Here is a 12,219-nt window from a genome sequence, read left to right as displayed (position 1 = left end):
TAATTTTTTCCAAAGAGTGACTACATGAAAACAGTGGCTTGAAATGACATTTCATATTTCTCTACTTAATACTCGATGATGCCAAGGAAAACCAACAAGCCTGTTCACTATCCAAACCACCAACACACACTCACATAAACACTTATATTTACTATCCAAACCACCAACACACACTCACATAGACACATATTTAGGCAGCGCTGAAAAAAAGTTATACTTCCTTTTCATTATTGACATGCTTCTACAAGAAATATAAAAACATAAGTTGTACAAAATTTGGCTCAGTTTATCATTACCCAGATGTTTTCTTTGGCAGGAAAAAAATGCTACTAAAAGGAAATCTAATCAATCAAGCACAGCCTCCATCTTCCTTCTAGGATTCTCTTAAAGCAGAGTAGTTCTCTCTCCTCCTAATACGCAAGGTTGGAAATTCCTAGAGGTCAAAGATGGCAGGTGTATCTCAATGTGTATCTCAAAGTGTATCTCAATGGATTTCATTCTGGCAACGTTTGAACTTTAAGGGAAATAAAATGTTGCTTTATTCTTCTGAAGAGGATTTCAGTTCTTGGAAAGGCATGTTCTTAATAAGGTGACGCAGCAAGTGGGATGGTGGGGAACTACCACTGGGCCAGGAGCTGGGGTCTTGGGATCCAGTCCTGGGTCGACCAGGAGACAACCTAGGAAACCACAAGACACTGGCTCCCTGAGTCTTAGTGTCCTCTCCGTGAAGTGGCAGAATTAGGTTAATCTTTAGGCTTCTTTTAAGTCAGAGTCTCTCTAGCTATTTTTTACAAGTCACATGCATCAGAACCACCCCTGGAGCAAACGCCTGAATCTGAACGCACTCCTGAGATGTTTCTTACACTCTGGCAAGTTTGAAAACTCCTGCCTCAAGTTCAAATGTTCTATGATTCTGTGCATCCACTGAGCAACCAGGTGTATTCTTAGAACTAAGTCAGGTGTTAGGGAGATAGAGCCTGAGTAGGAGAGAGGGGTGGGGATGGATAGGATTTTCAGTGTCAGAGGGAAGCCCAGGCCCTCTCACAGGAGTGGGCATGGACTAAGAGGGGCTGGCGGGGAGGGCAGGGAATGGAGCTGTGACCCATGCAATAGGTTCCAGTTGTGAAGAAGTGGGGAATACCTGTGAGTAGGGGGTTAACAGGGCAGCCAAAATGCACCTCCACTGCAGCCTGCCTGAAAGCTACCTCATCTTGCACTCCCAATAAACCTACCCTCTTCTTCCCAAGCCAGAAACATGCAGGTGGCCCTCGTCTCTTCTGTTTCTTTCCCCCTCACACCATACCCACTTTCTGTGGCCAAGTCCTATCCATGTCACCTTCCAAGCGCTGCCTCTAGTTCACGTTTGTTTCTTCCCTTCACTGCTTCTCGCAAGCCTCCTGCTACCAAACCTGACCCCGCCGTGTCCACTTTTCACAGAGCTGCCGTGTAGTCAACATGAGAAACAGCTCAGACCACTTCTCTCCTCTCCTTAACACCTTCCAGGTCCACAGCTCTTCTTTTTCTCTTTCCAAAGGCTCCATAGAAGCCCTAGAGCTCGGGCAAACACATTTCACAGCACTGACCCAAGAGACGAAGGCCAAGCTCCTTACCATGGGTTGTGGTCTTCCGCGACCCATCTCTGCACACCAAGCTCCTGTAGTTCCCCTCACACACCATATAGGTTTCCACTGCCGTGCCTTTGCTCATCCTGCCCCCTCTCTAACCAGGAACTGCCTCTCTGCTCTGCACCACCACCTCCAACACACACATACACACACATGCCTCTGTGTACATGCATATATATGCACACACAAATATACCCGACCAACTGCTGTTAATCTTCAAAGGTAAAATCAGACATTAATTTCCTCAAGGAAGACTTTTGACATATAGAGATGTTTAATAAGTATTTGCAGAAGTTAATATAAAACCTCAGAAACAAGGCTGAAGCATTTTATTTACTCTAGTTAATAACAAGGAGGCAATAAACATTTTATGAATAACAATGAAATGGCCAAAGCCGGTAGTGTAGGCTATTACTCTGGAAACTAAATACTGATTGTATTGGAGCAGAGGGAATCTGGAAGGGGGGACATCATCTATGAATGCTGTGTAACCCAGCAAACATTTATTGAAAAGTGAAGGTAGACAATGAATCACAGACTTTCAACAGATGTTGGCTTACCAAATTAATAAATGAATTGAGCACCTCTAAGAAAAGGCAAAGTGCTACATATTCTTAACAAAGCACAGTCCCTGTCCTCACGGAACTTAAACTACCACTGAGGAAATAGGATACAAGGGATCCTTGATCCTATCCTCGAATCAAGGCAGAGACGAATGTTCCCAAGGGAGGTACAAAGAAAATGTCACCGTGACTCATAGCAAGGGGGGGTGATTTCAGTTGAGGCCGTCAGAGAATGTTTAATAAAGTAGATGGCATCTGAACGGGAACTTCTGCAAGGAGGCAGGCCTTAAACATGTGAAGGTAGAAGAGGAAGACTGAGCAGAGAGAGAGAAGGTGTAGAGGAAGCATATCCCCAGGAATCTCTGCGAGCGTAGGAGACCGCTGACTTGACTGGGACAGGCTACAAAGGGGAGGAATGGGAACTATGGCTGAAAAGAAGGGTTAATGACAGGTAGTCAAAAGCCCTGGATGGTAAACTAAGAAACCCATGCTTTGTTACGTAGGCAGTGAGTAGCCACTTAAATTTTATGAGCGAGGGAGAAGGGATGATACCTCAGAGCCCTGCTTCGAGCACATGAATCTGCAGGGTGTAAAATAAAATGCGGAGCAGGGACCCGGCATGCAGAGCGATGCTGAGCAACAGGTGCTTCCCTCTGAGAGAGAGTGAGTGGCAAGCAGCGGCGACGTGGGAAGAGTGGAGACCAAGCCAAGGAAGGGGTCAGGGTCGGAGCCCTGCCTCATCTGAGACAGGCAGGCAGGGAGAAGAGGAGAGAACGCAAAGAAACGCTGAACTGAAAAATAATGAGTGTTCAGAAAGGTTTTATCAAGTGGTCGACATTCGCCATGGATCAGGCATCTCTATGCTCCACATCAGGAATTCTCAGGAGGAGCAGAGGTGCCGGGGTGGGAGCAAAGGGATGAAAGCCCCACTCTTGCGAAGCCCTGAATCGGGGCTTCAGTGTTGGTTCTCTAACCGGGGCCCCAGCACCCAAAGGACTTCAGGCATGGAGCCCGACATAAAAAGTCAACGTTGAAAGCAAGAAAAAGGAGAGAGGGATCCCAGAGAACAAGGAAACTGAGGCCCGAGGACAACCTTGGAAAGACCTACCCTTGGAAAGGTCAGGGGGCAAGAGGAAGAACCAGGAAGAAGAGCGGTCGGAAGCACTGGAGTAAAGGTAAACTCATGTTACAAAACCCAGCGGAAGAGAGAGTGTTAACAAATCTGCTCTTCTCTGTTCTCATTGTTGATTTGAATGACATGGGAAATATTATACTGAGATAGAATATCAGGCCAGAAAATAATAAAACCCTTCAAGTCTTTCAGATTAAAATTTATGATTCATTTATAACATGAGTTGAAAATGTGGATGAAACAAACTCAAATGCTGATCATAATAATCTCCTTTTTATTCACAATAAATTCTCCCCCAAAATAATTACTTCACCCCATAAGACTCCCCTTAAGAATACTAAGAATCAGACTGAAAATAAGCACCTGGTGTTTTAGGGTGGGTTTTTTTTTTTTTTCAGTTTTTTAAATCTACTTTTGTATTTCACTTCATGATTTCTAAACAAGTTTGACTAAAAGCTACAACAAGTATTTATTATTCATTTCTTCCTCTTGTGACATAGTTAAGATTCTTATCAAATTACACACAGACTCCTGGTCAACTGAATAAGTGCGAGGGCTGGCCACGTACATTTCCCAAGACAGCTGCTTTGGCACTGCTTGTTCCCACAGTACCCGGGGTTCCCCACGCCAAGCTGGGGCCATGCTGCCCACTCACCTGCATGAGTTCATGGCTTTCCAGAAGATCATTCTCTAGCATCTCCTGGGTGAGGCGCCCCATGGTGCTGTAGAACTCATCTGCTGTTTCACAACATTCGATCTGCCTAGTAGCAAAAAGGACAAAACAAGGAATTGTTTAGAACAGCCATGCTGTCTATTAGCTATGTGCTCCAGCTACAACAGGATACAAGGTCTGTCCAGAAGGAATCCAGCCATGCAATATGAAAGAGACATTTATTGCAGAAAATACAAGATACAAGGAACACTGTACATAGGACAATGATGCCTCTCCCCCCCTTCAAAGTAGGCACCTTGGGACCACACACATTTCTCCCAATCACCATCAGCTGCCCCATCGTATTTGTCTGAATCTCACTGACAGTCTGAAATCTCTTCCCTTTCAAAGGTGATTTTAGCTTCGGGAAAAGCCAGAAGTCATAGGGCACCAAGTCTGGGCTGGAGGAGGACTGAGTCACCTGGGTGACTTGAGGTGTCACCAAAAAACTCTGCACAAGACGTGATGCATGAGGAGCATTGTTATGATGAGGCTGCCAGTCACCAGTCGCCCACAGCTGCAGGCTTCCGAATCACCAAAATAATTTCCACAGAGGAACATTCAAGCTCAATGCAAAATTTGATGCAGATTCATTGCTCTATTCACTCAGTCATTTTGAATGCTACAGCCACGCAGTACACACACTCACTAAACAGCCTCTACCTCCCCCACTGACTAGTACAGTGAAATCATCATTGTTCACACATGCGCCTTCCAGTCCATTCCAGCCTATCCTTGGCTGCCAGGTTACACCCATGCCCCATACACCATTCTCGTTATATTAACAATGGCTGGACTTTTTCCAGACAGATCTCATCCTATGTTGCCTCTTACCATCAATCACATGAGCAATCAACAAAATCGAAGTCCTGGGACACACTCACAGAACCTACTTACAGAGAAAAGATATAAAATATCAAAGGCAACCCAGAGGTATTTATTACAGGATTAAGTTCCCATCATTCCAACACAGCTGCCCAGCCTCACAGCCCTACCAGTGGCAACTTTATTGCATCCATGTGACTCATTTTACACATCAGAATACCCCCACTGATGAGAAATCATAACCATGAAATTAGGTATGAAGAACTATTATCCCCAGTAGCAAATCTGTTGTTCTTAATTTACAAACTGTGGTATCATTAACAGACTGAAACCAAACCACAGTAGAAATAAAAGATGAGAAATACTAGAACTTTATCTGCATATTTCATCAGTCTGCAGGATGTTTTCACAGGCAGAATTTTTCCTGTTCTTCTCAGGACACCGCTGCTAGCTGGAGATTACGCACTGTGTCTTGCCTTAGGTTGTACATGTAAATAAAGACTCTGTCACCAGGCAACTTGGGAGGCAGGGTGAACTTCAATTCTTGAGGGGAGAAAAAAAGGAGTAGCCCAAAGCAAGGAGAACTGTGTATTTATCCACTATGATGTCCTTTTATAGTGGGATGACTCTATTTGCCCACCAACTACAAGAGATATACTGTGATGTACACTAATATTCACAGATTGTCATAGAGCCATCCCCCCAAAATAAGATATTGGAAGAGATTCAGGCTCTGAAGTGCTGTTCAAATCTCACTGCCTCAATTATGTAAATAAATAAATGAGATAAACTGTTGAAGTGTTATTAAAAAAATGCAGAGTGGTTAAGTTTACCGGTGGGGGGGGGGTGGATGAGGAAAGAAATAATGCTTAAAATGAGTTTAGGAAAATAGTCTCCAGGCTGACAAGGAAGAAAAAGCATTCCAAAGACACGGATGCAGGAGAGGGCAGCAGGCCCCACCCAGGAATCTGCAAGGATGGAGCAGGGTTGGGGCTGGATGGCCTGCAGGGCCAGAGGGAGCCTCTGAAAGCTGAGGGGAAAGAGCTGTAGAGAGAGAACCGCAAGGCCTCACTTACCAGCTGAGGCCCTTCGAAGCAAGAATCACTAAAAGGCTCTTCCCAGGGAGTGTGGGCACAGATGCGCTCTTGGCAAGGTCGGCCTGGCAAGGGGATGTGACAGGTAAACCACAGAAGACACACCAAGGTAAGCCAGGCACAAGGGAACAAGGCAGCATGCCAAAGTGGTAGGGTCAGAAGAGAGAGGACACATCGCAGAGATGCCAGTGAAGGTGAGCCAATGGTCTACAACTCACATATTCCAAGAGCACCCTTGGTGTGGTGAGAGGAAGACAGCCAAGTTGTGGAAGCAAGGGGAAAGGAGAGGTCCCATGGATAACCACGTACAAGGCCCATGTTACTCCGGTACACATAACTGGAGATCACCTCTGTGCTGTTCATGATTTTTCCAAGGGAGTTGGTGGGGAAGATCACAGGCACTGAAGTCCGACAGATTCAAGATTAAGTTCCACCTACTTTACAGGGTTATGAGCAAAATGAAAATAATGTGTTTAAACTGCCTAATGTAATGATGATGCTATGGGCACTTGATGATATATGTTGGTTGCCTTAACAAGTTCCATGCCCAAAATGTGTAGAATTATAATCAACATTCTGAAACATTTAAAATTCTACCAGTCTGATTCATATATCCCCTGAACTGCATAAACATTAGCCATTTATTATCAGTATATTCACTTTATTAAAATCACAGATTCTAGGTTCTAGAGCCAAGACATCTGGGTTCAAAATCAGGCCCTTACACTTATAACTGAGTGACTCTGGGCAACCAACTTCTCTGTACCTCAGTTCCCATATCTGTAAAAAGGGGATAGTAACAGTACCTAATAGGATGATGGTGAGCACCAAATGAGTTAATTTTACTGTAGAGTGCCTAGAGCAATGCTTATTCATTGAGTGCTTTCAGTGGACATCAAATTTGAAAGTGTAGCTATTCTTATTTAAACCATGTGACATGCCTGGGATGTGCATACAAATAAACTCTGATCCTACAGCCCTGACCAGTGTGGCTCAGCTGGTTGGAGCGTCATTTGTACCCAAAAGGTTGCGGGGTTCAATTCCCGGTCAGGGCACATACCTAGGTTGCAGGTTCCATCCCCATCTGGGTGCAGGCGATCCCTGGTCAGGGCACAAATGGGAAGCAACCAATCGCTGCTTCTCTCTCACATGAATGTTTATCTCTCTCCCCTCCTTTCTCCCTTCATCTTTCTCTAAAAGCAATGGGGGAAAAAATGTCCTCACTGAGGATTAAAATAATTCTGCTCCCACAGATAATGAATAGATGAGGTCAAAACCAGAATCACCTCTTTTCCGCCCGCCACATAATTAAGAACTAACACAGGGTGACTAGAACTGAGTCTGTGTATAAGAAATGCTTTACTATTTTAATCCTATGAGCTAATTATCCAGTAACTACACTATCACACCCAGAGAAACTATCAAACTCAAAGAACTGACAAGCTATAGAGGAGGCTGGAAACACGGGACTGCGGATAGAGGTCGATATTTAGAGAAAATGAGAAAGGTGAGTAAATAGCACACCAAATCCCCCGCCAATGGGTTTATTCGCCTACTGAAAAGCAACATACAATAAAACAAAGATGCAGGAGCTATGTGATGTTTAAAAATACTTACACTCACAACTTTTTAAAATCCCTGAATTGATCGTTGGTGGATCTTTCTTACAAAAAATAAAAATAAAAAATGTTGCAAGTCTCCCGGGAAACAACGTACACAAAAGAAAGTTAGTTAAAAGGTTTTTGAAACAAAATACTGGCAGTGATTTATTAGTTTTCTGACATGTTGTCGACAATGGGTACCCACTCAAGTCATTCATAGCTCTAAGAAAGAAACATTATAAACCTCTGTATCTTAAGTCAACTATAACAATTTCATTCTAATATTTCTTCTGTTACTCAAAAGGTAGACTTTTAATATAACAGTCATAATACATTCAAGGTGGATGAAAACACCGTAATCTTTTTCAGCCCTGCTACTAGGAAAGAATGTAAGTAAAATCTACTTAACAGTAACAGATATTTCAAGAAAGGAAAGGAGTTCTGTATGTTCTGCTGCCCGTGGACCAGGCACCACGCTGGACACCTGACATAGAGCATCTCCTTTAACCTTATCACAGCCCTGAAAGGCCAAGCAAAGTCAATGATAGACTCCAATGTAATCCAAATTGTGGTATTTTTAATTCATGTTATTGATTATGCCATTACAGTTGTCCTATTTTCTCCCCTTCCCTCCCCTCCACCCTGCACACCCCCTCCCACCCACATCCCCCCCCCCTTTAGTTCATGTCCTCGTGTCATTAGTTCTTTAGCTTCTACATTTCCCATACTATTCTTGCCCTCCCTGTCTATTTTCTACCTACCATCTACGCTACTTATTCTCTGTAGCTTCTCCCCCCTTCTCCTCCTCCCACTCCCCTGTGGCTAACCCTCCATGTGATCTTCATTTCTGTGGTTCTGTTCCTGTTCTAGTTGTTGGCTTAGTTTGTTTTTGTTTTAGGTGTGGCTGTTAATAATTGCGAGTTTGCCATCATTTTACTGTTCATGTTTTTTATCTAATTTTTCTTAGATAAGTCTCTTTAACATTTTATAAAATAAGGGCTTGCTGATGATGAACTCCTTGAACTTGACCTTATTGGCCCTTCCACTCTAAATTAAAGCTTTGCCGGATAGAGCAATCTTGGATGTAGGTCCTTTCCTTTTGTGAATTGGAATACTTCTTTCCAGCCCCTTCTTGCCTGTAAGGTCTCTTTTGAGAAATCGTCTGACAGTCTGATGGGAACTCCTTTGTAGGTGACTGTCCCCTTATCTCTTGCTGCTTCTAGAATTCTCTCCTTCATTTTAATCTTGGGTGATGTAATTATGATGTGCCTTGGTGTGTTCCTCCTTGGGTCCACCTTCTTTGGGACTCTCTGAGCTTCCTAGACTTCCTGGAAGTCTATTGCCTTTGCCAGATTGGGGAAGTTCTCCTTTATTATTTGTTCAAATAAGTTTTCCACTTGTTGCTGTTCCTCTTCCCCTTCTGGTACCCCTATAATTCAGATGTTGGAACGTTTAAAGATGTCCTGGAGATTCCTAAGCCTCTCCTCATTTTTTGAATTTTTGTTTCTTCCTTCTTTTCTGGTTGGCTGTTTCTTTCTTCCTTCTGGTCCACTCCACTGATTTGTGTCCCAGTTTTCTTCCCATCACTATTGGTTCCCTGTACATTTTCTTTATTTCACTAGCATAGCCTTCATATTTTCATCTAATTTGTGACTAAATTCAACCAATTCTGTGAGCATCCTGAGCACCAGTGCTTTGAACTGTGCATCTGATAGGTTGGCTATCTGTTCATCACTTAACTGTATTTGTTCTGGAGCTTTGGTCTTTTGTTTGGGCCACTTTTTTTTTTGTCTTGACACGGCTGTTACATAGTGAGGGGTGGAGCCTTAGGTGTTCCCTGGGGTGGGGCAATCCCAGTGGCTGTGTTGTGATATAGTATGTGGGGGCAGGGTCCGAGAGGGAACAGTGGCGCTTGCTCTGCTCTCTGTCAGATTTCAGTCACTTCCCCCATTTCCCCCAAGTAACCTGGGCCCCACAGGGCCTGGGCATCACCATCAACTGGTGATGATTCCCAGGTGGGTGGGCTTCTGTATGTTCTAGGACCCTGTGGGGCTCTCCAACAAACTCTCCTGTGAGGCTGGGAGTCTCTCCCAGCACCTCAACCCCCACAGCTGTTTTCAATCATTGTTTTGAGGCTTTATTTCCCCACACCGGAACCCTGAATTGCATGGTCTGTCTTGCTTCCCAGTTTCACCTGGTTTATCTGCGCACAAATATGAGACCACCCAGTCGGCCAGCCACCTGTGCACTGCACCCCTCCATAATCTGCCGCCTTGCTGGGTCTGCCCGCTGCCATCTTGCCCACCCGTGTCCGCCAGCCACCACTTTTTTAGCCACAGCCCCTCTCCACCTGGCCACCCAACTCCGCCCCTCCTGCAGGTCTGGATGAATGTTTCTACTTTAACTCCTTGGCTATCCAACTTCCATACAGTTCAACTTTCTGTCAGTACTGGTGGTTTTTCTGTTTCTAAATTCTTGCTGTCCTTATTTTGGTTGTGCGAGGAGGCACAGTGTATGTACCTACGCCTCCATCTTGGCCAGAAGTCCCTCAAATTGTGGTATTAACCAACGAATCCACCTACTCCTTTCCAAATTTCATGGTTCCTCTTGCACCTAAGTCTCCCTCTTCCCAACAAGTGTCCAGAGAGAAGCTGACCAAGTGTAAACCAGACAGGACAGGCACTGAGGAAGAGGAGAATCACAGGCCCCAAAAAAAGTCCACCCCTTCTCTAAAAGCGATCCCATCAAGAATGTGCCAGCTGAGATCCCAGAAGGCTAAAGCAATTGCACAAATTTCACAACTTTCTTTTTTTCTGAATTATATACTGATGCTTTACATGTGAGAGCACAAACATTGCTTTAAGGCCCCCAACACCACAGAACAGAAGAAGGGGAAAATCACTTACTCTCCCAATTTTGCCCAGATAGCCAGCGACACCCTTAGGATGATTTCCGAACCTTCAAAAAAGATGGAATCCCAAATCTTTAAAACAGTATGGTTAGGGAGGCACGTAGCAAAGAGAGTCAGAAACCACTGCATCGTGAAGACATTCGTAAGCGGGGGCTCATATCCACCTGAAACATAACAAACACTGCATTTCATCAGAATTGACAGTTTACAAGATATAAAAATAACCTCTCTCCAGTCTTCCATGTCCACCCAAATGCTACATGTCCTGACTAATATGTTTATATCACTAAATTCTGGTTCTTTTCTATTTTTTCCTTCCTTTTTCTAGAAGAGCAGAGGTGTGCTTAATAAAAATCTCAATAATGTGAACTTCACAAATTCTTTATGATATTTCAGAAATCTTATCCTAAAACTTCATTTGGTTCTACCTACTACAGGATGGTCAAAATTAAGGCGAATGTTTTCCTCACCAAAAAAAATAGGATAAAAAGAAAACTCTCTTAAAAACAAACACCAATTTTCAAAATATTCTAAAACTCACTATTATTCAAATGTTGCTCATAAAAATAAAATTGCTCATAAGGAATTACTTGTCTAGTTAAATTATACATAGTTCTCAGACCACAGTGGAATTAAACTAGAAATCAATTACAGAAAGATAGCTGGAAAAACCCCAAATAGCTAGAGATTAAACCATATGAAATTTTAAAGTATGTTGAACTAAACCATACACAGTTTTAAATATCTGGGGTCTGTCTCACTTTGAACTTTCTGCATTCACTGAAAAACACAAAGCTACCTTTCATTTCCTGTGATGGTATCATTGTGTATTCTAATGAGATAAACTTTAGATATTTGGACTGATCCTCCCTTCAAACTACAGTCAGAGTGTGCATTTACCCAAGTATGAGCAAAAAGAGATCTGTTCTCTTGCATTCGTTTTCTTCCTTCTTACCTATGAACAGAGGGAGTATCTTTTTTCAGAGACTAGAATCTGAGGTCACCCCTTGCAGGCAAATGCGGAGCGTTTAGGAAAAAACATGGACTCCTCCGTAAATCGTGTCTGATTATGAAATAGGCAAGGTTGGTCTATCTGGAAGCCTTATGAAATCCACACAGGTGCATAATTGCACTGCACAGCCAAATTAAATAAGATTATTCAAATGATTTAGAAGGAAATGTTTAGAGACACCCAGGTGGCACTAAAATTTCCAGTGTCATTTTAATCACAGGATAGGTCCTCAAAATCATTTAAAATTTTCCTAGATTTAAATGTGTGGTCATTAACCGTCAACCATCTACAGGAAACACCACACACTTCTGACCCTTCTTTATGGTATCCTGAGCACAACCAAGGAAGTGCGAGCAGTGGGTATAATCACAGCGCTAGTTCAGGCAGCTGGGAAAGCCGGGTGAGGCCCGCTGGACAGCAGTGACTCCCAGGGCTGTGGCAGAGACGTCTCCATCACCACCCTACTCAACCCCGTGCCTTCTTCAGGATTCAGACTCTCCCTGGGGACCCAGAAGAACCTTCTCCAGCAAGAACTGGCCCACTCATCTCAAGTAAATCTATATACCCTTAGCATGAATCAATAAAGGGAACATTAAACATTTCAAGCCAAATTATCTCCTACGATGTTATGAAAATACGTATTCCACTCTTCCAAAACCCTAATGTCTCAGGAAAAACCACAGTTCGTACTAAATTGTGCCTATAGCTCAATTTTAAAGAATGCCTGGTTCTTCATCTAAAAAA

The 12,219-nt window shown here is 43.5% G+C and overlaps 1 protein-coding gene across 6 annotated transcripts in view; it reads right to left on the bottom strand.

Annotated features, from left to right (window-relative positions):
- TBC1D30 (TBC1 domain family member 30) overlaps positions 1-12,219 on the bottom strand; it is an 82,706-nt gene that overhangs the window by 18,105 nt on the left and 52,382 nt on the right. For all 6 annotated transcript variants that reach the window (XM_037063076.1, XM_037063075.1, XM_037063077.1 and 3 more), the window contains 2 exons: positions 10,459-10,627; positions 3,976-4,081 (listed from right to left, as the gene is read on the bottom strand). In XM_037063076.1, coding sequence (XP_036918971.1) covers positions 3,976-4,081; positions 10,459-10,627 — 275 coding nt within the window. The remainder of the gene's footprint in view (positions 1-3,975; positions 4,082-10,458; positions 10,628-12,219) is intronic.

The sequence above is a fragment of the Sturnira hondurensis genome, unplaced genomic scaffold (assembly GCF_014824575.4).
Source record: "Sturnira hondurensis isolate 20B ecotype Veracruz unplaced genomic scaffold, ASM1482457v3 Scaffold0014384, whole genome shotgun sequence".
NCBI lineage: Eukaryota > Metazoa > Chordata > Mammalia > Chiroptera > Phyllostomidae > Sturnira > Sturnira hondurensis.
This window is presented reverse-complemented; position numbering and strand designations above follow the sequence as displayed.